The 26,620-nt window shown below is 46.4% G+C and overlaps 1 protein-coding gene across 1 annotated transcript in view; it reads right to left on the bottom strand.

Annotated features, from left to right (window-relative positions):
- Positions 1-550: 550 nt before the first annotated feature.
- The window catches only part of ttn.2 (titin, tandem duplicate 2), a 212,351-nt gene continuing 186,281 nt past the window's right edge, over positions 551-26,620 (bottom strand). Inside the window, exons 214-249 of the mRNA XM_068746792.1 lie at positions 25,972-26,268; positions 25,553-25,840; positions 25,164-25,463; positions 24,922-25,073; positions 24,666-24,816; positions 23,949-24,248; positions 22,050-23,816; positions 21,544-21,837; positions 21,159-21,446; positions 20,768-21,067; positions 20,315-20,649; positions 18,455-20,186; positions 18,047-18,349; positions 17,343-17,654; positions 16,974-17,264; positions 16,562-16,861; positions 16,278-16,419; positions 16,023-16,186; positions 15,588-15,890; positions 15,198-15,479; positions 14,507-15,100; positions 14,099-14,389; positions 13,663-13,962; positions 13,194-13,496; positions 12,780-13,082; positions 12,406-12,674; positions 11,982-12,297; positions 11,515-11,820; positions 11,126-11,425; positions 10,329-10,904; positions 9,806-10,111; positions 9,341-9,723; positions 8,879-9,089; positions 2,632-8,514; positions 2,249-2,539; positions 551-1,788 (exon numbers count right to left, since the gene is read on the bottom strand). Coding sequence (XP_068602893.1) covers positions 1,496-1,788; positions 2,249-2,539; positions 2,632-8,514; positions 8,879-9,089; positions 9,341-9,723; positions 9,806-10,111; positions 10,329-10,904; positions 11,126-11,425; positions 11,515-11,820; positions 11,982-12,297; positions 12,406-12,674; positions 12,780-13,082; positions 13,194-13,496; positions 13,663-13,962; positions 14,099-14,389; positions 14,507-15,100; positions 15,198-15,479; positions 15,588-15,890; positions 16,023-16,186; positions 16,278-16,419; positions 16,562-16,861; positions 16,974-17,264; positions 17,343-17,654; positions 18,047-18,349; positions 18,455-20,186; positions 20,315-20,649; positions 20,768-21,067; positions 21,159-21,446; positions 21,544-21,837; positions 22,050-23,816; positions 23,949-24,248; positions 24,666-24,816; positions 24,922-25,073; positions 25,164-25,463; positions 25,553-25,840; positions 25,972-26,268 — 19,226 coding nt within the window. The 3' untranslated portion in view covers positions 551-1,495. The remainder of the gene's footprint in view (positions 1,789-2,248; positions 2,540-2,631; positions 8,515-8,878; positions 9,090-9,340; positions 9,724-9,805; positions 10,112-10,328; positions 10,905-11,125; positions 11,426-11,514; positions 11,821-11,981; positions 12,298-12,405; positions 12,675-12,779; positions 13,083-13,193; positions 13,497-13,662; positions 13,963-14,098; positions 14,390-14,506; positions 15,101-15,197; positions 15,480-15,587; positions 15,891-16,022; positions 16,187-16,277; positions 16,420-16,561; positions 16,862-16,973; positions 17,265-17,342; positions 17,655-18,046; positions 18,350-18,454; positions 20,187-20,314; positions 20,650-20,767; positions 21,068-21,158; positions 21,447-21,543; positions 21,838-22,049; positions 23,817-23,948; positions 24,249-24,665; positions 24,817-24,921; positions 25,074-25,163; positions 25,464-25,552; positions 25,841-25,971; positions 26,269-26,620) is intronic.

Genomic DNA, 26,620 nt, shown 5'->3' with positions numbered 1-26,620 from the left:
CGCTGTAGCGGCGCCATGTCTCCACAAGAGGGCAGCATTTTATATTGCGGCCGTTTCTGGAATGAAACCGGAAACCGGAAATGTCCCAAACTCCGTTCATTTCTTCGAAGTATCGCGAGAACGGTACGTTGTAGAGACTTGGAAACCTGGTCTACCCAACATCACTGGTCACTGAAGTGGCCGCGTTTGCCCTCCTGTGGCTGTTTCTGGAATAACACCGGAAATGTTCCAAACATTTGAAATCAAAATATCGCGTTAACCGTACGTTGTAGAGACTTGAGAAGTGGGTCTACCCACCATAATTCGGCTATGCTGAACACGCCGGTCCAACCCCCGCCTCTGTACGACCTTCCGTTCCTGAGATATGACGAAATTAAACCTTTACACGTCCATCACGTCGTCATTCTTAGTCACAGCCACCTTTCCGTCACGTCAGTTCCAGCCACATATGTCATCTACAAGTGTGCCAAGTTACAAGTTGTTAATGTAACAACACCCAAATCTTCTGATCCGCCAGCATAAGGTGGACAAAACAAAAGAGTCGGTGTGGTGCTGGCAATCATGCTTTATTAAATTAATAATTGGAGAAAAACTCAAGGAGGTTGTGAAAAGAATCAACACTAACAAACGACTGCAGTCAAACCGAAGATCTGAGCGACCCGCGGGCCTCATGCAGCACCGAGTGGGTTCATCACCCAGCTCGACTGACAGCTGATCTAAAATCTAACACACAAACACTCGGCAGACCTCCAAGAGACAGCTCTGCCTCTGCAAACAAGCACAGGATGGACTCTCGGCATTGGCCAGGTTGATGGTACGAGTCCAGCGAGCGGTCGTTCGCCAGAAGCAGAACACCAAAATAAAACACACGTGCTCAGGGAGTGCAGGCCGCTCGCACCGTGAGCATGTCATCAAATGGCGGTATGACGTAATCAGTCAGAAGGCGAGGTCCAGTCATGCTGCTTCCATGAGGGTGGATGCAAGCAGCAGTCAGGAGCTCACGCTCTCATTACAACAGCGCTGCCCTCTGCTCCAGCAGCGCCACCATGTCAGTGTCTCTGGTTGGGTGAACATCAGCAGGGAGCCTCTCCACCTGCCGAGGCAATCTTAGGACGTCAACGTGTCGTTGAGGCACAGAGTTTAGTTTCTGTTTAGCAGGGTATTCGTTCACGGGGAACTTTCTCCTGCTAAACCACATTTAGTTTCATTTAGCTTCAGTTCAATTATTGTCATAAATAACAATGCATACATTCCCCATAACCGTTAAAGTCGGCTATATACATTATGTACATGTCAAAGTCACAGTTATCCAATATGGCACATTTTATAACAACGTTAGACTTTAGTCTAGTTTGGCATAAATTCATGTCAACATTGGTACAAAAATAGTTCATATTTACAAGAGAAATCCGGATCTTTATAGCGTAGATTGTTTCGCTCAATTAATCAAAAGGCTGGCAGGGGGTAAAGGGTACAGTCGGAAGACAGATTTCTTTTATACTGATCGAATGCTGATGTGAACAGTCGCCGTGTCTGCTCCAAGATCGTTAGATAGTTTGAGGGTATAGGTTCCAGCATCTTCTTCCTTCACCCCGGTGATGATAAGGGTGGTCAGGTCCTCGGTCGTCTCGATGTGGAAGCGTCCCCCAGCAGTCACCTCAATGCTTTTGTTACCACGGGACCACTCGATGTGTTTGGCATCCCCAGAGAAGGCACAAGCAACTGTCAGGATTTTTCCCGGTTCAATGCTGATATCTTCTGGTAGAGCCTCAATCCTGGGAGCAGAACCTGCAGAACCTGCAGAACGCAGAACATGCTCAGAAGGTGTCGGGCACAAAACATTCATTGATTCATGTTGTATCTTTGTGACCCTTCATTCAAGGGTAGGATACCACACTTTGACCGTGTCTAAAAGTGAACTTATTGATTATCTGAGTGTCTCTCTTCGCTGTTGCAATTTGCAGACGGTCCCTTGGCACTCGTCTCACAGCCGGCTGCACGGAGACACCAATGTTGTTTCTGCAGTTTGAAAGACAGCTGCTTTCGATAAAGCTGAGCTTGTCGGTTGGATGTGTTACTCATTTATTGGAGCTATGTAGGCTTTTTCAGCCTCCAGACACTGACTTCATCAGAACCTCCTAAGCAACAGGCTATTTGTTGCTACAGAGCATTAAGAAGTTAGCATCGGTGCTGAATTCCAGGAATGGGACTCAAGTGAATGCAGTGTTAAAACTTAAAAACGTTTTACCGATCGCTCTGAATGAAGATCCCTCCATGTGCGAGGACATCCCTGTGAGACTGCTGGAGCTCATGGCATATGACTCTGACATCAGAGAGGACATACTGGACATGGACATGGTCTCAAACTTCATCTCAGCTGCAATGCTGCTTAAGGAACTGGACTCTATCGTGGATGACATCGTGGCTTGCCGAGCGGAGGCAGAGAAGGACGACGACTCTGCCGTGTGCTTTTCTTTTCTCGTCACCATCGAAGAGCTGCTGGATGATGATGACTCCTTGTGACTCGATATTCTTGATCCTGATGTTGACAAAAAAAGTATGAATTTTTAGAATGAATTTATTATCGATACATTTGACTAACCCTACTTGATTACTTAAGCAGATGTTCACCTTTTAGTGCCAGCTGCTGCTCACGGTAGGACGTGATCTTCATGCGCATGGACCGAAGCACCTGACCAGTCAAGGAGAATGAACTTTTGGATACGCCTCCCTCTGATGTCATCTCACAAATGTACTCTCCCTGATCACTATCTGTTAAGTCATGGATCAGAAGGCTACAAGAGCCTTCGGAGTAGTGCATTTCAAAGTGGCTGCTCTGAGACAGCTTCCTCCCATTGCTATACCAAACCACATCCCCAACATTGCTCTCGCAGACACAGGACATCCTCACAGAGTCCTCACAGGCCTCAGCTGTTAGTGGACTCAGGACCTGGGGAGGTTTTGGGATTGGGGATTTGACATTGGGAGAAGACACAACCCTCTTTGGGGACATGATGGGAGGAGGAGACTTCATCCTTGGAGGTGATTTGATTCCTTCAGGCATGGGGGACTTGGCAGTCTGGGGTGATTTGATTCCTGAAGGTTCTGGAGACTTGATCCCTTTTGGTGTTTTGATTCCAGCAGATTCCGGGGACTTCACTGCCCTCTGTGTTTTGATTCCTGATGGTTCTGGAGACTTGAAACCTTGAATTGATTTTACTTCCTCAGGTTCAGGTGACTTAATGGCCTCTGGAGACTTGATTGATGGTGGTGACTTTCTTCTGGGTTCAGGAGATTTTATACCCCTTGGTGACTTGGCTCCTTCAGGCTCAGGAGATTTTATACCCCTTGGTGACTTGGCTCCTTCAGGCTCAGGAGATTTTATACCCCTTGGTGACTTGGCTCCTTCAGGCTCAGGGGATTTTATACCCCTTGGTGACTTGACTCCTTCAGGCCCAGGAGATTTTATACCCCTTGGTGACTTGACTCCTTCAGGCTCAGGAGATTTTATACCACTTGGTGACTTGACTCCTTCAGGCTCGGGAGATTTGACACTTGGAGCGGGTGATTTTAAGATGTGTGCTGGAGAGGATCCAGCTGGCTCAGGAGACTTGATGCTCTGTGGGGATTTAATACCCTCTGGTGCAGGAGACTTGACATGCAGTGTTTGAGCTGGTGATTTCACTGAAGGCTCAGGATACTTGATGGTTGTGTCTGGTGAAATTGCAGTGGGGACTGGAGAAGTCACAGAAGATGTGACAGAGGTTTCTGGTGATTTTACAGGCTTGACCTCCTCTTGGACAATTGGTTTGAGAATTGTCAAAGTGAACTGAGACTCCTGTCTTCCTGCTGAGTTCTCCACCACCACTGTATACGTGCCCTCATCGGACATCATCACAGAGGTGATCTCCAAACTGGATTTGTACTGAGTAGATGTGACCTGGACACGGTGGGATGAATAGATGGTCCTGCTCTGGTGCATCCATGTCACAGTGGGTGCAGGTTCCCCATCAATATCACAGGAGAATCTGACTGTCTCGCCCTCTGCAACCGTCACAGATTGGGGCTTGGTGAGGATTCTGGCAGGAAGGGAGGGCTTTACCTTTTTGACCACAACTTCCTCAGCAACAACAGCTGATTTCAGTTTAGTTTCAGTAGAGGCATGTCTCCCACTCAGAGAAAACCTTTCAGCCGAGAAGGAGGAATCAGATGACAAGTAGTCAGCTGAGGCATACTTGATTGAAGAGTCGTATCTCTCAGCTGAGGTGGCATACCTCGCTCTCGTGACCACCTCATGTGTCTCGGTTAGCTTAGACTTGCTTTCTTTTACCTCAAAGTGGGTCTGGGTATCATAGCCAGCCTTGAAGTGGGCGGTGTGGTAGTGGTCAATTCGATTGACTTCGGGGACATATTTTTTGGGAGCCTCCTCATCCCTGCGACGAGAGGAGAATGTGGTATAGCCCCCACCTGACACATCAAGGGTGGCATAATCAGAGGCCTCTCCCTTGGAGTTAGAGCACACACAGCGGTAGGTGCCACTGTCTTCGTCCTGGCAGTCCATAATGGTGATGGACAGAACACCACTCATATTGGTGAAAATATATTTCTGGCTTCTTTCAGAGATTGCACTTCCATTGTGGAACCAGCGGACCTCAGCCTCTGGTTTGGCTTGGATGTTTAGGGTAAACTTTGTGTCTTGACCAACTGGTATGCGATGAGAACGCATCCTCACGGTCACACGGGGAGCGTGATCCAGGCTGAAGGGTGACTGGCTGACCACCTGATATTTCCTCTCGGACTTCAGTGCAGCTTTTCTTGCTTCATACCTGGACATGATATCAAAGCGGGCAGAGCGCTCAAATCTGGAGGAGGAGCGTGTTGACCTCTCAACGGACCTAACAGGGCTGGGAGAACGGGGACGAGTCCTTTCAGGAGTGGGGGACCTCCTCACGAACATCTCTTCCTCTACTGGTAAAGGAGGCCGAGTTGATGGTCTGATCAGCTCTGAGACCGGACGCATCAGTTCAATGTATGTGGGAGAGAGTGACCTTCTCCTCCTCATGAACTGAGAAATGGTACGTTTCTTCTTTGTTTCAGCCATTTCCACAGCTTCATGCCTGACCTCTGTCTTCCTTCGTTCTTCATGTACCATGGCCCGATGCTCAACACGAACAGGGCTGCCAGTGGGTGAAGCAGAAAAGCCAAGCTCCAGTTCATCCTCCAGCATCACTTTCTCCTTCTCCATTTTTCTCACGGCAATATAGTCATCAACTGGCATCAGCAGCTCTTCATCACCAACATCTCCGACAGACCTCCTCCTAGATCTGTAGGAGGCCTCTGATTCAGGAGAGGATGAACGACGTGCAGGCCTGACAGTCTCTAGATCATCCAGGGTGAGTTTTGGGATACGCCATCTTGGCCTGTACTGGTCCGTGATCCTTGGGAGGGGCATGACATAGAACTGCTCCCACCTGGAGAGTCGAATACGTCTCTGCCTCTTCTGTACAATCCTCTCAAACTTATCTGAAATGTCATACTGGTCTCTCAACCTTTTGTACCACTTCATGTCAGAAAGAGGAACAAATTGCTTGATAGATTTGTTCTCATCCAGAACTCTGGAATCATGCACTACGGGGTCAGGTATCTCATATGGCATGAAGATCCTCCGCTCTTCCTCCAGCCTCTTCGTTTCAGACTTCTCCTCCATGAGGCTGAACTCGCCCTCAATGTTCTTGGTGCTTACCGCAGGCTTGTACATTTCTGCAGCAAATTTGAGCGCCTCCTGGGCTGTGGGATTTAGAGGTACAAGCTCCTCGGTGGCAGCAATCTGCTCAGCCATCTTGTTAGTCTTTTCAATTTGTTTCTGAATATGTCGGAATTTCTCCTCCTCACTCTTGTATTCCCTCCTGATATAGGTGAGGCGGTTCACTTTCAGTGTTGCCTGGCAGGTTGCAGAGGCTGCAGAGTTGGTGGCAGTAACCTTGTACACACCAGAATCCTCAAGCAGAGTCTCTCTGATATGCAGGACATGGTAGTCAATGTCCTCCTGTATAACAACAATCTTGTGACCAAACTGTAGTGGTTTTCCATCCTTTTCCCATTTCAGAGCAGGAGTTGGAATTCCCGAGACTCTGAGCTCAAAGCGTACACTATTTCCTTCAACGCACTCAACATTAGCCAGTAGGCGTTTAAACATAGGCCTCATGGTTTCCTCAATCACGGGATGAGAAGCAACCGTGAGACGGGCTTTGCAGCTGTCTTCTCCAAACTTGTTGCGTGCCATTACAGTGTATTCAGCATCGTCATTCATGTCCAGGTTATGGATTGTCAGCTGGTACAGACCCTTGTCACTGGTGAATGTGTACTTAATTTCATTATCACCTGGTTTGATGCTCTCTCCATTCTTTAACCATGTTACTTGAGGCTCTGGGTGGACTGTAATAGTGACACCAAAACGGACATCATCTCCAATATAGGCAGTGCGATTGTAGAGAGGCAAAGTGAACTCTGGTTGTCTCTGGAGCATTTTTGTCTCGTCCACTCTCCTCCTCATTTTCTTAATAGAGCGACTGACATAGTGGTCTCTGATGCTCCTTATGGTCTCAACAAAAAGTTCTCCATAAGCACTGTTCTCTCCATCTTCACTCACCGCCTTGCATCTGTACACTCCATCATCACGCTCATCAATATCCTTGACATAGATGCTGGCAAAACCATTGGTGTAAGTAATTTCATATTTGTGACTTGTGCGGAGTTGACGGTTACCGAAGTACCATGATACCTGTGTGCTCTTGTCATAGTTTGTGATGTTACAGGTGAATCTGACATGGCCACCTTCCTCAGCTGAGCCATGCATCACCGGGCCAGTGCGGAGACCCCGGTACTCGGTTCCAATCTTCACTTTACCTATGGCCAATCCTCTCTGGTTCTTGAAAGAACCACCATAGGCTACACGAGCTGCAGACACAATAGTGTCCATCCTCTTTGCCAGACTGTGATAGTACCTTCTATGTCTCAATGTTTTAATGATTTTGTTGCTGATATGCTCAATCTTCATCTTGAGCCAAGGGTGCTCCAGAGCTTCATGAGCTGTCATACGCAGCTTTCTGTCCTTGACTAGAAGTCTATCAATGAAGTCCATAGCCTCTATGCTGATGTCCTTAAATGCTTCACTGTCAAAGACATATTCACAGTTGGCGATGTTCTCCATCATCTTTGTAGTGGACTCTGCTCCAAATGGATTCAGGCCACTGAGAAGAATATAGGTCATTACGCCAACAGACCACATATCGGTGGCCGTTGAAACCAGGTCATGTCGGTGAATCTCAGGGGCACAGTACTCTGGAGCTGAGTACAGCATCCTGATGTTTTCTCCTGGCACCAGCAGCCTAGCCTCGCCCATCTCAATAATCTTTATGTTGGTGCTCTTCCTTGTAGTGTAGACAATGTTGTCTGGGCGAATATTAAAATGGCCAAAGTTATGGCTGTGCAAGAACTTGAGTGCAGAGCAAACTTGTCTTAAGTAGTGGACAATCTCTTGCTCTGTAAGCTCAAAGTTGCTAGTGCCGAGGCGCTCAAAGATGTCAACTCCAGAAATGAATTCAAAGATGAGGATGATCTCTTCCATGCTTTCAAAATATTCATGAAGGTAGATGATATTTGTATGCCTTCCAAGGTTGAGGGCCTCAATCTCCCTGAGAACCAACTCCCGATCCATTCCTTTCACCTTGATGAACTTTGCCATAAAGGTCTTCTTTGTGGCAATCTCCAAACAGCGGTAGACTGCTCCATACTGGCAGCGTGAAAGTTCCTCCGAGATGATGTACTTGGATGACAACTCCTTTACCTTAAAGAACGGAGCCTCTTCCTTGACAACCTCTCTCATTTCATCCACTTCTTCATCATAGTTCCTAATCACAGACTTGTCTTCTTTTGTGGTGATGGGTTCAGTTGGCTCTGAAGGAGGGCTCAGGCCAAACTGATTCTCAGCAATGACTCGGAACTGGTACTTGGTCTTTCCAAATATGTTAATGATAGTGATGCAGCATTCAGTGGTTTGAGCAGCACGAATCCATCTATCACCAGTGGTGGGACACTTTTCCATGATGTAGTTAATGATATCACTTCCCCCATCATTGGCAGGAGGCTCCCAGGTAAAGGTGATGGAATCACGAGCAATGCTGCTGACAACAAGTCCCTTTGGCGCTTCAGGTATGTCAGCCACATTAACCTCAATAGTTTGTTTATCTATTCCAAACCTGTTCTTCGCAGTAATAATATAGTATCCAGTGTCCGCCCTGGCCACTCCTTTCTTGAAGACCAGGGAGGTGAAAGACCTGGTGGTGATGACTTGATGATAAAGTGAGTTGGACAGGACTTCCTGACCCTTCTGCCAGGTAACTGCAGGCTCTGGCTTGCCAGAGATGGGGATCTTGATGGTTATATGATCACCATTAACAGCTTGGACTGCTCCCATTCCCTGAAGCTCCTTTGGAAGATGTATTTTAGCAGGAACTGAAATTGAAATAATAACATCAAATATTAGCTCCAACTTCATTGACATTTCCATTTCATAATGAACTCTGTGGGGTCTTTTTATTTAAGTCTGGTGCCTCAGGTTTCTTACTATTTAAAGAGTGTCAGAAACTAAAGATGCTACTGCTAATTTGTTTTAGCATCACCTGAAAATTTGTGTTACTATAGTTCCCAATTATATTATACAGAGATAAAATAAATTCACGAATTATTAACCTGAACCCAGTTTCATTCTTTTTCCAATGCAAAAAATGAACAGCTATGCCAAGATTGTAATTCCATCTCCTGATTGGATGAGCACCCTCATGCTAAATGCTCAAAGGAAACATAGTGATGAGGTTACCTTCCACCTCCAGGTTAGCGGTTGTAGAGATGGACCCTGAGGAGTTGGTTGCTCTGACTTGATAGACGGTGGCATCGTTCTCATCAGCAGCAGTAATGACCAGCTGGTAGTACCCGCCCTTGAACTCCTGTGCTTTAATCTTAGATCCATCTGCCAGAACCTCCTTTCCACTGCGATACCACTTCACTGTAGGCTTGGGATATCCCACCACCTTGTCAAAGGGAAAAAAATTGTTAGGATTCACTGAAACAAAGTCAAACTGTTCACATTGTGACAAAGCAATTTCCTTCGGGTCATGGGAAAGCATCCAACTATGTGATTTTAGAGAAACTAATCTTGGCTAACTGGCAGCAAGGGGACTGGCCTTCCATGATCAAATGAAACTGATGTCATTCTCTTCTGTCTCTAGCACTTTTGACGTATATTCTTGAGAGCAGATACAATCTAGTCCAAATAAAGTACCTTAGTGACGAAGGTGGCATTGGCTTGGTACTTGACGATCATGTCCCTGATCTCTTCTCTGAATGCAGGAGCACGAGGAGACTGCTCAGACTTGGGGGTGACAGGCTCAGAGACCTCACTCCAGTCACTTTCTCCACCCATATTCTCACACTTAATGCGGAATTCATATTCAAAACCCTCAATTAGCCCTGTGACTTCGTAGCTTGTCTCCACGACCTTCTTTGTGGTTACTGACATCCATTTGTTCTGTTTCTTCTCACGCTTCTCCAGATAGTAGTTTGTAATTTTTGCTCCACCATCGCTAGTGGGGGGCTTCCAGCAGACAACACAGGAGTCCTCGGTGGCGCTGATGATGAAGGGTTGTGATGGGATGCCGGGTTTCTCTGAGAAACAAACATGTTTTTATAATGCTGTATACCCCCCCACCTCTATGAGATAAATACAAGCTAATGAATAATGACTTACCAAATGGACTCTTGATGATGACCACTGAAGGGATCTCCAGAGGCTCGCCGACTCCATACTGATTTTGGGCAGAGACTCTGAAGTAATAGCCAGCGTTCTCAGAAAGGTTGGGGACACGGCAGGTGGTGCCTGAAACCGATGAAGAGACCAGGTTCCACTGCTCGCCTTCTTTGGCTTCACGTTTCTCCACAATGTAGTTGGTGATCATGGAACCTCCGTCATCCTTGGGTACCTTCCAGCTTATGACAACTGAGCTCTTTAGAAGAGCATCAACAACAACAGGTCCTTCAGGGATGCAAGGTTTATCTGGAAAAACAGGAATGACAAACTTTATATGCAGATATATCACTATTTACATCAAATACTATGAAGGGTTACTTTATTCAGTGATACAAAGTGTCGTATCTTTAAAAATGAAGTGGCTTTTACTAAAAGCAATGCACTTTGCTATATGAATGGTTTGCAGCCTGATTGATAATGTCGAGCAGTAGCATGTGTTCTGCTGTCAGGGGTGTGGCCTTGCCTTGGATTTCGACGCGTAGGGCAGTGTCGATGGTGCCGTAGGCGTTGCTGAGCTGCACCTTGTAGCGGCCAGCATTGGCGTTCCTTTGGACGTTCCTGACGACCAGGTGGGTGTAGCTTTCAGTGTTTTCAATGATCACATTTTCAGATGGGTTCAGAGGCTTCTTGCCGTAGAACCACATGATTTGGGGAATGGGACGTCCAATGTAAACAACGTGCAGGCGGAGGCTGGTGCCGGCTCCAGCAAAGTACTTGTCTTTCAGGGGGAAGCCGGGGTGGAACTGGGGTGCGGCCTGCAGACGCAGTTTGCCACTGGTCTCAACCTCTCCAGCCTCGTTGATGGCCCTGCAGGTGTACAGGCCCTCGTCCTCCTGTTCATCTGTCAGAATGCTGAGAGAGTGGTCACGCCCATCTGAGCTCATCTTGTACTTGCGGCTCTGGATCAGTTCTTTGCCGTAGCGGTACCACTTAATCTCAGGCAGAGGTCTGCCAATGATGCCACAGGTCAGAGCTCCCGCCTCTCCAAGCTTGGTGGTTGCATCTTGGATCTCTTCCTTCACAGCTGGAGCCTCACCAACTGCAGGACAATCAGCAAAGCTTCTATTAAAATTGAACCTTTTTAATTTTTACTTTCTTGTCTTGTGAAAATCTTTTGAAATCTTTTGTAAATATAAATATTTATTTACAAATCTATTAGAAAAACAAACAAACCTAGCCATGAGTTTCAATCCAACTGATATAAATATATTTTGAATATTAGCAGCACCACTGTGTGATGTGGATTCTACAGCAGCTCACCACTCAGTTTCGTCTTGATGCCCATGGGTGTCCGGCGAGGTCGGCTCAGTCCAGCCTCATTCTCGGCAAGGATTCTGAATTCATACTCAGTCGCCTCCATCAAGCCGCCCATGGTGAACTGACGATCCTTGGAGCGCTCTTTGTTGCACTTCTTCCAAGCACTTTCTCCAGCCTGCCTGAACTCAATCCAGTAACCCAGAATTTCTTTGCCACCATCGCGCTCAGGTCTGAGCCAGTGGATGGTGATGCAGTCTTTTGTGACAGAGATGATGTCAATCTCTCCTGGTTGGCTGGGTTTGTCTAAAATATGACAGGAGATATTAATTATTCTGAAGAATCAACTTGCATTGATTAATTCATGCAGCAGAAATAGACTTCTAATGACTTACCAAATGGATCTTTGCAGACCACAGGCTCAGAAGCGGGACCAGGCTCACTGTGCCCGACGTCATTCTGAGCCACCACTCTGAACATGTACTCTGCATCGGGGATGAGGCCACTGATGTTGTACATGGTGGTGGTAATGTGGGTCTTGTTGTGTCTGACCCACTTTTCTGTTGAAACCTCTCTCCGTTCCACATAATATCCTGTAACACGAGAGCCGCCGTCATCCCGGGGTCGGGCCCAGGACAGCGATACAGTTGACTTGGTCACGTCCATGATCTCTGGAGGGTTGCTTGGAGGTTCTGGGGGGCCTAGAAGCAAAGCAATATGTTATTAAACACTAACATAAGGAATTCAACCTATGCTTTGTTTGATATATAAATATTACTACTATAAATATTATGAATGCTTATTTTTGTCATGCATTTGGATAAACATCGGCTGGGATTGGACAATCACGAAAGGCACTCACAGAGTGGTGTCTTTGGCATGACCGACTGATCCGATTTGAGAGATCTGCTGACACCAAACTGATTCTCAGCAGAAATCCTGAAGTGGTATTCCACATTCTCTTTCAGGCCCTTCACCACCAGCGAGCTCTCCTTTACTCGAGCATCTACTGTGCACCAGGCAGCCTTGGGTACTTCCCGTCTTTCCACGATGTATCCCAGGATGTCAGAACCGCCATCATCGGATGGTGGTCTCCAGCTTACTCGCATAGATCTGGCCTGAATATCGTCAAATTCCAGGGGTCCTTCAGGAGCATCAGGGCGACCGATCACCTTCACCTTGAGGGTGGAAATGTAGGAAATGTGAACTTCCAAGCATTCCTACACATTTGTTCTTTTAATATGGTATAGAAGTATAGTCCACAAACGCTGCTATCATCTGCTCACCTTGATGTACACAGCCTTCCTGCCACACTTGTTCTCAAGTAGCAGGTCGTAGGTGCCAGTGTCATCTTTGTGTGCTTCTTTGATGACCAGTTCAGTGATGTCATCATGGGCAGCAATCATGGCCCGATGGGAGATATCACGACCATCCTTGGTCCACTTGCATGTGGGGATGGGTTTACCCTTGATGGACACAGACAGGCGGATGACTCCGCCCTGCCGCACTATGTATCCCTCTTCATGCTGATGGTCAAGCTCATATTCAGGATAAACTGAAAGAAAAAAGATGAGAATTTTTTTCAATTAAATTACAGATTTAGAAGAAAAAAAACCTTGAGTGTAAAACGAAACTGAGTTATAAAATTTTGCTCTACTACCAAGCATTTCCTGGACTTTCACCACTCCGGGAATCTCTGCTGGTTCTCCGGAACCGCCAGCATTACAGGCAATGACCCTAAACTTGTATTCTGCTCCCTGGGGCATCTGGGTGAGGGTGTACTCGCTCATCTTGGTGGGCGTGGTGTTGCACAGTGTCCATTCTACCTGGTCCACCTTCTGCATCTCGATCAAGTAACCAGTAATGACAGAACCACCCTCCACCTCAGGTGGCAGCCAAGCCAGAGAAACGGAAGTCCTGGTGGAGTCTGTGACTCTGGGTTGACGTGGAGGACCTGGTGGCTCTGTTCAAAAACAAGTATAAAAATCCAGCAACAACCAGCCCACAAAATCTGAAATAGGCAGTACAGTTTCATCAACATCTTTCCTACAACACCAAGCTTTACGCTGCTTACCAACGGGATCCATGGCGACAGTGATTGCGGAGCTCTCACTAGGTTTGCCGACTCCTCTGGAGTTGATAGCTGTGATACGGTGCTCGTACTCCAAGCCTTCGATCAGGCCAGAGGAGCGGTACCTAGTCATGGTGACATAATTCTTGTTGATCCTCAACCACCGGTCAGAACGGGCTTCTTTACGTTCAATGGTATATCCAGCAATAGTAGAGCCACCGTTGTCCTCGGGAGGGTGCCAAGTTAGGGTCATGCCCTCATGGTTGACATCAACCACCACTGGCCTGCTTGGAGGTCCAGGGATGGCTACAAAGAACAAATGGAGTAGTTGATTAATTAACTGAAAGTCAGGCCGTAATAGGTCACAGATGAATAGAGATCCAAGCAATCTGTGGATTGTTGGAGCTAGAGGTACTGCTAATGCTTGCCTTTATAGAGATAAAAGAATGAAAAAGATTTGACAGCAACTCACTCTTCAGGCTCTTGCACTCCACCACGCCTGACTGCAGGAAGCCTCCGACGCCAAAGCGATTCATGGCAGCAACACGGAACACATACTCAGTTCCCTCAGAGAGCCTGGTGAATTTGAAACAGGGTCGAGTGACCGATTCTGAGATGGTGATCCAGCCTGGATGATGGGCATCACGCTGCTCCACCACATAGCCACTGATGTTGGCTCCCCCATCTTTCTCTGGAGGTTCCCAGCTGACTGTTACTGATATGCCATCAACCTCCTCAATTTTCATTGGACCAACTGGGATGCCTGGTTTGTCTTAACAAAGATAAGAAAGTGGATGATTAGACTCGGAAGATGTTAATCGTTTTCAGATCTCAAATATCTCAAATCGATATAATTTCACTTTGAATTTCACACTTAATGATCTTCAGCTGTGTGCCAAAGGTCTTACCAAGAATGATGACCTTGATGACCTCAGTTGCAATACCAATAGCATTTCTCACTTCAAGCGTGTAGTCTCCCGTGTCATTAATGGTGGTCTCGCGGATGACGAGGTGAGTGTGTTTGCCATTACTGTCAATCTTGATGCGGTCCAGGCTGTCCTTCAGTTTTATGCCACCAAAGGACCAGGAGCAAACAGGCTGTGGTTTGGCCTTAAATGGGATGTTAAGATCAATGGGTTTGCCATGGTGCAGCTGAACAATCTTCTGAGGAATACTAGTCAGGTCAATTTTGGGCATCACTGAAACAAAAAAGAAGCATGTGTCAAATAACATTTTATTCAGATAGCACTGTATCACATTTTACCTCGAGAGTTTGTGCATATCACTCCAAGACCTTTGCTTTGATAAAGTCTTACCTTTGATGTCCTGGATTGTGACTGGCGTTACGGTGTCCATGGGCTCCCCGGCTCCCCTGCTGTTGGTGGCTCGGACTCTGAACAGGTACTGGTCATTCTCCGTCAGTGACTGGACAGAGTACTGCGACACTGAAGCTTTGAGTGTTGCCACAGCACTCCATCTGTCTGTGCCAACCTTGCAGCCCTCAATGATGTAGCCTGTCAGCCTACTGCCACCATCATGCAGCGGCTTCTCCCAGCGCAATGTCACAGAGGACTTAGTGACATCGACAAGTTGGAGGTTCAGTGGGACAGATGGCACCTCGCAGACGAGCACTGCCTCTGCTGTCTCACAAGGCTCGCCGATGCCGTAGATGTTCTCTGGCAGGACTCTGAACAAGTAGTGCACTCCCTCTTCCAGACCAGTGATCCTGAACAAGGTCTTCCTACACTCAGTGGTGACGGTTTTGTATGACTTCATGTTGGCTTCTCGCTTCTCTATGATGTAGTTACTAACGTGAGCACCACCGTCAATGCTTGGAACATCCCAGGTGATCACAACAGACTCTTTGGTGTAATCCTTCACCTTCACTGAACCAGGCGGTCCAGGAGTGTCTGCAAAAGAAATGAAATCATTACAAATATCCAAACGTGCTTTAAATTCTTCTTGTTTTTTTTAAACACATATCACCCTAAATTTGCAATGACATACCATAAACCTTAACCAGGATGGTGGCGGTCTTCTTGCCAGATGGATTCTCTGCCTCCACGATGTATTTACCAGTGTCATAGCGATTGACCTTCTCCACCATCAGTGAGGTGAAGCTATCAGTTGTCTCAATGTAGCCACGGCTCTGCAGCTCAACGCCAGTCTTCCTCCAAGCTACCACTGGCAACGGTCGGCCAGTAACAAACACCAGCAGACGTAGGGTTCCTCCGGCACGCAAACATACGGTTTTTTTCAGGTCATCAGCCAGCTCCAGTTCAGGGATTTCTGATCAGGTGGATGAATCATGGTAACAACAGAGCATGAATCAAATTTACTTTATCCAGGTTTGCTCTATTTCAGATTTTTTTTAACTTAAAAACACCACTGACTCACCAATTTTCTCCAATGGCTCGATCTCAGCGCTGGGTTCACTGAAATCGCCGGTGCCATTGCCGTTGATGGCCGCCACCCTGAATCGGTACTTCTTATTGGCTGCCAGGCCAGCGGCCACATACTCATTTGTCTTTAGCGCCTTGGCGGTTGCACGATACCACTGCTCAGAGGCTTCCTCGAGGATCTCCACCACGTAGCCAGTGACATCTGAGCCACCATCATACATGGGTCTGGTCCAGGTCATGCTGATGCTGTGCTTGGTTGTGTCAGTGATGCGAGGCATTGAGGGAGGAGCTGGGGTGTCTGTTTGTAAGCAGAAAAACATGTTACATATTTACTTCAGTTCTTCCATAAAGAGAAACGTTAATGGACAAATAAAAATAAAAACAACAACTTGATTATGGCTAGATTAATAATAAGTAAGTGACTACTTACATGTGGGGTCTCTGCAGAGGATGTATGTTGAAGCGTCACTCGGCTGGCTGTCTCCAGCAGCATTGACAGCCGTTACTCTGAACTGGTACTCGCTTCCTTCCAGCAGACCGGTGATCTTTAGACGGGTGTCATAGATGGTGTAAGTCTTGTTCACCCGTGTCCACCTAGTCCAGAGTGAGAGAGGGGATAAGCAGTAAAGTAGCGTGAAGTTTCACAAAACTAAAATCTGTCAATTTCTTCAGTAGTTGTTCAAACCTGGTGCTGCTCTTCTCCCGTTTATCCACGATGTAGTTCCTGATCTCACTGCCTCCATCACTCTCGGGCTTCAGCCATTCGATAATGACGTGCTCCTTGCCGACAGCGGTGGCCTCCGGAGTGCCCGCTGGGGATGGAATGGCTAGAAGAGAAGGCCGTGACAGCTCAGAGGCTGTGAACCAAATCTATACCACAAACCTAATCCATATAATGTAATCCCAAGGCCGAAGCAGAATATATTATTTGTTAGTCTTTCACATGCAACATCGAACTGATAAGCTTACTGTAGGCATTTCTGGCAATGATGGGATCAGACTCCAGAGGAACTCCGGGGCCAAACCTGTTGACTCCTCTGACTCTGAGGATGTACTCATTGTTCTTGATCAGCCGGGAGCTGACACATGACAATGTTTTGCACTCTGGCTCCATCATGACCCAGTTGAGGCGGCTGGTCTCACGCCGCTCCACGATGTAATGAGTGACAGAGTCACCACCATCCTCCCGAGGAATCTTCCAGGACACGGTACACTTCTCCTCTGTCACTCTGCTGATTAGGATCTTATCAGCTGGAGGTCCTGGAGTGTCTAGAAACAGAGAATAAGCGTTTGAGGAGACCATTTATTTAACTGACAACTGACTGACCGTTTAATTGGACTTAATCACACTTACATGTACGTGATAATTTTGGTTGCTTACCCAGAACTTTGACGCTAACAGAGGCGGTCTTGATTCCACTCGCATTTTTGACAATCAGATTGTATCTGCCTGTGTCGTATCTGTCGCAGTTCTTGATGACGGCCATGGCTCTGGTTGAGGTGTAGGTCAGTGAGTATTTCTCTCCAACCTCCAAAATCTTTTCTCCCTTTGACCAGTAGACTGTAGGCTCTGGTTTACCGCCAACAGTTCCATCCAGGACAAGGTCTGAGCCAGCAGTGACAATAACCACCTCACCCACCAGCTTGCTGTCCAGTTCAGCTTTCGGAGGAGCTGCAATAAAGCCATTAGTAAAAATGTTAATAAAAATACTACTCCAAACTTAAAATATGAAACTCCGTAAAAACGTACAGTATTCGTCCTTGCATGTAACAGCTCCAGTGGACTCAGAAGGTGTGCTGTGGACACCGGCAGCATTCTTGGCAATGACACGATATTCAAACGTCTCTCCATCTCCGAGGTTGGTGACAGTGAAGTAGTTCTCAGTGATGGTGGTGTAGTTGCATTTGAGCCAGCGGTTGTCGTCCCATTCTTCCATACTGTAGACCTTCCTCTCCACCACGTAACCAACAATCTTGCTGCCACCATCATTGAATGGCACAGTCCAGCACAACGACACAGAGGAGCGGGTGACGTCAGTCACCTCTGGTTTACCAGGAGGATCTGAGTGGGAGACCAGGCGCTTAGAAATCCAGAACATTGATTTACTCACACAGCCTTTTAATTCAACCACTTTGGCCGACCAGTGAGAAAGTAAATAGCACTATATTCTAAAACTGACTGATTAGCTGTTAGGACCTTGGTTGATCAGGAGATTTTGTAGGTTATGTCAGGACAATTATTATTTATCTTTAGTCATTAGTTTGGCTTAAAGGGGCCATATATTACATCTGGTGCAAACTTGAGCTGTTCAATTCATTTTCTGACATATGGATTTGTCATTTATAACAGTGCTCATGTTGTTTATATAACACATTACGGTCTTTAGGATGAGTCTTTACAATGATTTTGATTGAGCCTTAAATAGTTAGTTACAATAAAGCGTTTTCCCTTACCAACAGGATTGAGAGCCACAACAGGTCTAGAGGCCTCACTGGCCTTGCTGATTCCAGCAATGTTCATGGCATAAACTCTGAACTGGTATTCCAGGCCCTCGATTAGATTGGACACCTTGTACTGGCAATCCATGCAGGGCAGCTTGTTCTCGCGCACCCACAGGATGGTATTTCTCTCCTTCTTCTCAATCCAGTAGCCTGTCACTTTGCTGCCACCATCAGCATATGGCACATCCCACTTGATGCTAATGGCATTGGCAGACACAGATACCACATCTGGACGAGTTGGGGGACTTGGAGGTACTGTGGATAGGAAGTGGAGGTGAGATCATGGAATTGATTCCAACATAAATGTATTTACACAATTTGATTAGGGTTAACAGTTGGATAGCAGTTGAATAAACTTACTAAATGGGTGCTCAATGACAACAGGAACAGACTCGATGGATTTGCTGACTCCAAACTTGTTCTCAGAGCACACTCTGAAGGTGTATTCCATGTACTTAGTAAGATGTGTCACTTTGATGGTGGTTCTCTTTACACTGGAATTTACCACTTGCCAGGAAGCTGAGCCAGACTCTCGTTTTTCCACAATATAGTTCGTGATGTCAGTGCCACCATCATCGGCTGGCTCAGACCAGGAAAGGGTGCAGGACTCTGAGGAAACTCCAGAAATTTTGACAGGCCCTATGGGTGGACCCGGTCTGCCAACAACAACCACAGTCACTGTAAAAATCTTCATGACAGCAGCATTCTCAAGGACCAGGTAGTATTTGCCACTGTCGCATCTCTTGCTGTCTTTCACCACCAAAGTAGCCTTCTCTTTTGTCGTTTTGATTAGAATTCTGTCAGTCTCCTTGAGCTTCATCTCTTCCAGTTTCCAGGTTACTTTAGGGGCAGGCCTGCCACTGATGGGGATGTCAATTGTGAAGGTGTTGGAAATTTTACAAGTGATAAGCTGGCTGGTGATGCTACTGAGGTCAGCCATCGGTTCAATGCAAGGTTCCTTAATGACCACAGACCCAAAAGTGCCCTGTGGCTCACTGATTCCAGCATCATTCTTGGCCTTGACTCTAAAGTCATACTCCATATTTTCAGTCAGACCCTCCACGAGCATCTTCTGGGACTTGGTCTCTCCACTTAAAACCCAGTGGTCACCACCTTTAGCCCTGAATTCTACAATGTAGCCTCTAATGCGACTGCCTCCATCATGCTCAGGTTTCAACCACACCAGTGAGGCTGTGGAGTTTGTAGTGTCAACAACATCCAATCTCTTGGGCGGTGCAGGTTCTTCTGTGGCAATAATAGGGTCCGTCATCTCATGAGGTTCCCCTTGGCCATAGTGGTTAACAGCAGTTACCCGAAATAGATAAGACACACCAATATCAAGACCAGTTATCCTGATCATCTGGCGAGAGCACTTGTTGCTGATCTCCTGCCAGGCCAGGCGGCTGGCCTCACGCTTGTCCACAATATAGTGGTGGATTCGGGAGCCACCATCATTGGTAGGGGCATCCCACATCATTGTCAAGGCTCCACGGGTAACATCTTTGAAAGATATGGCTCCTGGAGGTCCTGGTGTGTCCAGCACTTTCACAGTGAATGTGATTGACTTGCGCCCACTGTTGTTCTCCAGGGAAAGGGTGTACTTTCCAGCCTCGTACCTAGTGCAACCCTCGATGGTCAGCGTAGAGCAACAATCTGTGGTGTTGATATCACCCATGACAGGTAGTTCACCATCAAGCTTCGACCAGGTAGCAAGAGGAGCTGGTTTGCCACGGAAGGCAACCTGGAGGCTTACAGTGCCACCATTCTTTACAATGTGAGTTTGCTTAAAATTGGCATCAATATCAATCTCAGGAGACGTGAGCCTATCCAGAGCCTGAACAGCACTGGGCATAACTGAGGCTTCACCTTCTCCAGACCCATTTACAGCACTGACCCTGAACTTGTAGAGTTCTCCAGGTAACAAGCCCTTGGCAGTGTACTTCGTGTGGATGCAAATCTGGCTGTTGACTCTATGCCACTCCTCCAGACTGGCTTTACACATATCAATATTGTAGCCAATTATTTCCATGCCTCCATCGAAGACTGGTTTGGTCCATTCCAGGGTGACTGAGGACTTGGTGGAGTCAATGACCTGATCAATAAGTAAAGGACATATATTTTAATTGCTATTATTTTGTGAAATCAAACTAAATAAAATTAGATGACTGATGTCAACAATATGTTTGTCTCACAATACTTTGAGTGTTCTGTCAATCCTACCTTGATTACAGTGGGAGCACTAGGAGCACTGGTTGGTTCTCTGCATTTGAAGAGTCTCGAAGTACTGCTGGCTGGTCCAACACCAGCGCCATTTTCAGCCATGACCCGGAACTCGTATTCGTTGCCCTCATTGAGGTTGATGACACGTTGTCTTAGCTCTGTGATGGGCCGCTTTGAAGAGACCTTCACCCAGCGCAGGCTCTTCTTCTCCCTCCTCTCCAATATATATTGTTTAATCTCATTGCCACCATCTGTTCTTGGCCTAGTCCAGCATAGGGTGATGCTGTTTCCAGTCACATGGGTAGCATCTGGTGTTCCAGGGGCATCAGGCACAGCTGAGGGGAAGAATATAAGCACGGTAATTTCCGAAAGACAAGGAGAGTTACAGTGCACCGGATCAAGCAAATGCTCAATGTTTGTTCAATATCATACATCTTAAAACGCGTTACTTACTGTACTGCATTTGTGCAATAATAGGATCAGAGTCCAAGGGTTTACCAACACCAAACTTGTTCACAGCAGAGATTCTGAACTGGTACTCATTGCCTTTGATAAGGTTGGTGGCATTATAAGAGCAGGCTTCACACTTGGAGGTGACCAAAGACCAGGAGATCCTAGATGTTTCCCTCTTCTCCACCACATAGTGGGTGATGGCAGCACACCCATCATTCTCTGGTGGGTTCCACCACACGGTGCACCGCTCAGCTGTGATGCCTGTGAAACGGATGGGACCCTCTACATGTCCGGGGGTATCTGCAGGAAGCAGAGTAGGAGAGTTGACATTAAATGCAACATAGTCAGCTGGTAGTACTGAGGTGCTTTTGTGATCTCAGAATTTACCGACCTTGCACTCTGACATTGACATCAGCTTTCTTCGTACCAGAATTGTTCTTGGCCTCTACAGTGTAAATGCCACGATGGTTTCTATCAGCATCACGAATAGAAAGACTGCTGGTGCCAATGCCAGTCGTAATCTCAATGTCAATCATAATCCGTTTGTCAATCTCTTTGCCATCCTTGTACCAGACAACCTGGGGGACAGGACGTCCAGTGATGCAGCAGCCAAGCTTAACATTCTCTCCGGCCCTCAGAGTCAGCATCTGGTCTGGAGACCACTCAATCTCAGGAGCAACTAGAGAGGCAAAGTACACATATGTGGAATCAGCACAACTTGATATTACTTTAACTCGCTTGATGTATGTATATCTTGTCAAATTGAAATAACTTACTGCTCTCATCCTTGGTCATAATATATCCAGAAGAGTTGGACGGTGGACTAACTGTACCCACTGCATTCCTGGCAATCACTCTGAATTCAAATCTGTCTCCAGCAGATAGACCAGTCACAGTGAACTGGGTCTCACTGATATCAGTGAAATTGCACCGCAGCCACTTGCCTCTACCTTGGCGCCTCTCTACACTGTAGGCCACAATTTTGCTGCCACCATCCCTCTTGGGAATATCCCACTGCAGTGTGACTGAGTCTCTGGTCACATCGATGCAGACTGGGGTGCCAGGTGGATCTGATGGAGAAGAAAGATTTTATCAATGGTGTCTGGTTTTATATATAACATGAACTAATACAAAGACAATATGAAAGTAATTTAAGATAGGCTAGCACTTTTCCTTTGTTTCCAGTCTTTTCAAATATTTTGATATATGCTGTATCAGTACTTTAGTCTTGGTAATACAACAAATAAACAGGATTACCATTAGGTTGGATTCTTGCACTTACCAACAGGGGAGATTGCAAGCGCGTGTTTGCTCTGTTCACCCACAGGACTGAGTCCAGCATTATTTTCAGCGTAGACTCTGAAGGAATACTCCAGACCCTCAAGTAGACCAATGATCCTGTACTCTCTATTGGAAATTATGTTGGAGTTCACCTTCTGCCACATAAGGCTGTTCCTGTCCTTCTTCTCAACATGATAGCCCAAAATTGGAGATCCTCCATCAAAGCCTGGGGCCTCCCACCTGATTGTCATACCTTCACTGGTGACATTAAAGGCCACTGGCTTGCCTGGTGGTCCTGGAGGTTTGTACTGGTGTTGGGCAAGAATATCAGAGGAAATGAGCGGTTCGCTGATGCCATATTTGTTCTCTGCACGGACTCTGAACTGATACTGAGTTCCCTTGACCAGGTTGGGTATCTTGAATGTGGTCCTGACAACACTGGAGCAGACCATCTTCCAGTTGGCCTGGGAAGTCTGACGCTTCTCCACACTGTAGCAGGTGATCTCACCACCTCCATCTTCTTTTGGCTCATCCCAGGAGATGATGATACTTTGGGCTTTAATTTCATCATAGCGGATGGGACCGACAGGCACTGAGGGAGGTCCCAGAGTAATCACATTAATGTCAAAGTAATTCTTGATGACTCTGTTGTCCAGAACCAAGGTGTACTGGCCGGCATGCTCCTTCTTAGCGCCTCTGACAGTTAGCACAGTCTTGTTGTCCGTGGTCCTGAAGCGAATCTTCTCACTTTCCTTGAGAGTGAAGTTATCTTTTAACCAGCTTATAGCAGGTCTTGGTTTACCCTTGAAAGGTAACTCAATGTGGATGTTCTGACCAATACGAACAGCAAGTTCTCCATTGGGGTAGTCACTGAGGTTGGCTTCAGGTGGAATGACAAAGTCTATAAGTGCGATAGAACCAATCTGTGAGAAGTCACTTCTGCCTTTCTCATTCTTTGCAAACACTCTAAAGTCCATGACAGAATTCTCCTTGAGTCCTGTCACTTCACAGATGCAGCGCTTACATGTCGCACCCAAAGTCCAGGTGGGATCTTCCTCGGTTCTCTTCTCAATTATGTATTCAGTGATGTGGCTGCCACCATCGTGGTCGGGTCTCAACCACTGCAAGGTGACTGAGTTCTTTGTGGAGTCTACCATCACCAGGTCTTTGACAGCTGCTGGCGTTTCTGTGGCTCGAACAGGCTCAGCAGTCTCCAAAGTGTCACCCACACCATATTCATTCTCAGCAGATACACGGAAGAAGTATGCTACATCTTCCTCCAGGCTAGACACCTTGTAAGTTGTATTGGCACACTCAGCAGTCATTACTTGGTAAGCCTTCATAGTTGAGGCCTTCTTCTCAACAATGAAGTTAGTGACAGGGGAACCGCCATCAATGAGAGGAGGCTCCCAGCTAAGCATAAGCTTTCCTCTTGTCACATTCTTGATCATCAATTTCTGGCAAGAGGATGGACTGTCCAGAACTTTGAGGGAAACTGTGATTACCTTGGGTTCTCCTACGCCATTTTCAATCTCCAGCAGGTACTTGCCACAGTCATCACGGGTGACCTTGGGGATGAAGAGCGTTGTGGCCCGCTCACTGCTGGCGATGGTGTAACGGTTATCACCAACCATGTTCCGGTCTCCATGCCGCCAGGTAACATTGGGAATCGGCCGCCCTTTTAGGGGAATAAACACCTCCACATCACGGCCAGCCCTGGCTGTGTACTGTGTCGACATGGGAACATCCAAATCTAAATCAGCCTCCTCTGTTGGAGAGAAGTGGGAGAGGTGAAACACCACAAATGAATAATAAAGACAGCTGTAGGCCAGTCATAATTATTATTATAAATGTGTTCTTATCTTAACCATGCCAGAGAGAGTTTTATAAGAAAACACACCTAAAATATCTTTGGCTTGCACAGGCTGGTACATTTTGATGTCTTCTCCTTTGCCCTTGCTGTTGACAGCAGAGACTCTGAAGTAGTAGTAGGTTCCAGGTTTAAGATGGGACACTACATATTCACAGGTCTTGACCTGTGGATTAATGGTCACCCATTCTTTGTCCTCTGAGTTCATCTGTTCCAAAACATAGTGCGTGATTTCACTGCCACCATCATAGACTGGCTTTTCCCAGCCGAGGGTGATGGAGGTTTTTGTGGAGTCGATCACATGTAGTTTGGAAGGGTCACCAGGCAGATCTGAAGATGATGAAATAGCATGCGTTTGGAAACCAGGAAATGTTGCTCCTATTGTTAATGAAAACGATACCAAATATTTCCTTAATAACAAGATAAAAATGCACACTCCCATTCGTCCGGTGAGCACATCAACTGCTCTAATGGGGCTTAAATTAGAAGACAACTTGCTATGTTGGTTGTAACAAAGGAATGTGGTGAGTTATGGCATTTGAGTTTTCTGTCTGACACCAACTTAACTTTGTTCTCGTTTCTGAAGCCAACATGCTTCTTTCGCTGTAAATAAATTACATTATTTTAAATACCTGTCATTATTTGGATAATTCTTTTGTGTTGGAAACAAGTTAAATAAATATAAAAAATTCAGAATTTCATGTAGGCCAGATTAGTCTTTTAATATGAAAATACATTCTGCCATACCAATAGGGTCGTAGGCGTTATAGAGGTCTGAAGCCTCAGAGTAGTTTCCTGCTCCAGCCTTGTTGACAGCACAAACTCTGAACTGGTACTCATTGTTCTCCACCAAGTTGATGACTTTTTGCCTCGTGTCTCTGATTGTGCCCTTCACCACCTGGACACAAAGACACAAAACAAATCAAAAGTAAACATATGAAAATACTATTTTAGTTTCTTTTGTGCTTATAACAAAGATCTAATGAAAGGCCACTGAACAAACCTTGAACCACTGCAGACTCTTCTTCTCCCTCTTCTCCAGGTAGTAGCCATCAATGTCGCTGCCTCCATCGAGTGCTGGTCTTTCCCATATCACAGTCATAGTAGACTTGGTGATCATGGTTACTTTGGGCTTAGATGGCTCACTTGGAGGAACTGTACAAAGTCGAAATGGTTTGGTTACATTAACAAGCTTTCAAAAACTTGTCTGTGGGGAATGGTGGTGAGACCATTAATTTCTCGTACCAAATAAGTTCTTGGCAATCACAGGCACAGACTCCAGCGGGTCTCCAATTCCATACTTGTTGACTCCACGGACTCTGAAGATGTACTCGTTACCCTGGATTAGTCTGGGTATGTTAATGATGCAGTCTACCAGTTTCTCAGAGACAATGGACCACATGATCCTGCTGGTCTCCCTCTTCTCCACAATGTAATGTGTTACCATGGCGCCACCCTCATCAGCAGGTGGAGACCACATGATGGTGATGTTGTCAGCTGTCACCTTCTTAAAATAAATCTTTCCATGAGGGGGTCCTGGTTTGTCTGAAGAAAGGACGGACATAATAATGAAGATAAATTCATGAAAGGCAAATTATCATCCTCAGTACAATTTTTAAATAATATCTGATTACCTTGAATGAGCAGTCGGATTGTGGCACATGCGTATCCCAGGGAATTCTTTACCTTCACCTCATAGGTTCCAGAGTTCAGACGAGTGGTTTCCTTCAAGAGTAAACTGGTGAACTCAGATGTGTGTTTGAATGCGAGCTGGGTGTTGGGCTTGAGCTCTCGGTCATCTTTAAACCACTCAATAGTTGGAGCAGGCTTGGCGATGATATTAAGTTTGAGCTCCACATTGGAGTCAGCCTTGTACTTTACCTCACTGAGATAATCTTGAGGTATTTCAATCTCTGGAGCTCCTGGATAAAAACAAAAAACCCAGATATGTGAGTCAAGTCAACGTATGACACACACATGATGGATAGGTCATGGACTTTTTACTGCAACGCACAGCCGGATATACAATTTTCAAAAGCAAAAGAGAGATTACCATAGGTGTCCACAGACGTCACTGGTCCAGCAGCTATGGATGGGTTGCTCACTGAGCCAACGGCATTCTTAGCCATTACTCTAAACTCGTACGTCTCATCCTGTGTGAGGCCAGTCACAGTGAATCTGGTGTCAGTGATGTTGGAGAGATTAGCCTTGGACCACCTGCCACTACCATCTTCTCTTTTCTCTATGATGTAGCCAGTGATCGAGGATCCACCATTGTAGTGTGGTTTCTCCCAGACAAGGCTAATAGAGTTCTTGGTAATGTCACTTATGCGCAAGTTGATGGGTGGCTCTGCAAAGACAGACAGTGAGATCTTGTATTATGTAAGTAAACACATAACAGATAAATGGTTGATTGGTTGAGACACAACAAGAGATCTTGAGGGTGGGAGTGGCTTAGGTGGTATGGGGCCTTTCTGGTGCCCTAAGGGCCAGCCATTGCTCCTCAGGGGGGAATCAACCGCATAGACGATTTCATCCTATGGGGATAAATAAAGTACAGTGTAACCTGGGTTCTCGAATGACTCGGTAGTCGAACAACTTGTTTTTCAACCAAAACATATGGCGTTTAAAATGCATCAGAAGTCGAAAAGATTTTCCAAGTTCGAACCCACGAGTGGAGCCGGGGCAAAGTTAAGACAGAC

This window comes from Brachionichthys hirsutus, chromosome 12, assembly GCF_040956055.1.
Source record: "Brachionichthys hirsutus isolate HB-005 chromosome 12, CSIRO-AGI_Bhir_v1, whole genome shotgun sequence".
In the NCBI taxonomy this organism is placed as follows: domain Eukaryota; kingdom Metazoa; phylum Chordata; class Actinopteri; order Lophiiformes; family Brachionichthyidae; genus Brachionichthys; species Brachionichthys hirsutus.
This window is presented reverse-complemented; position numbering and strand designations above follow the sequence as displayed.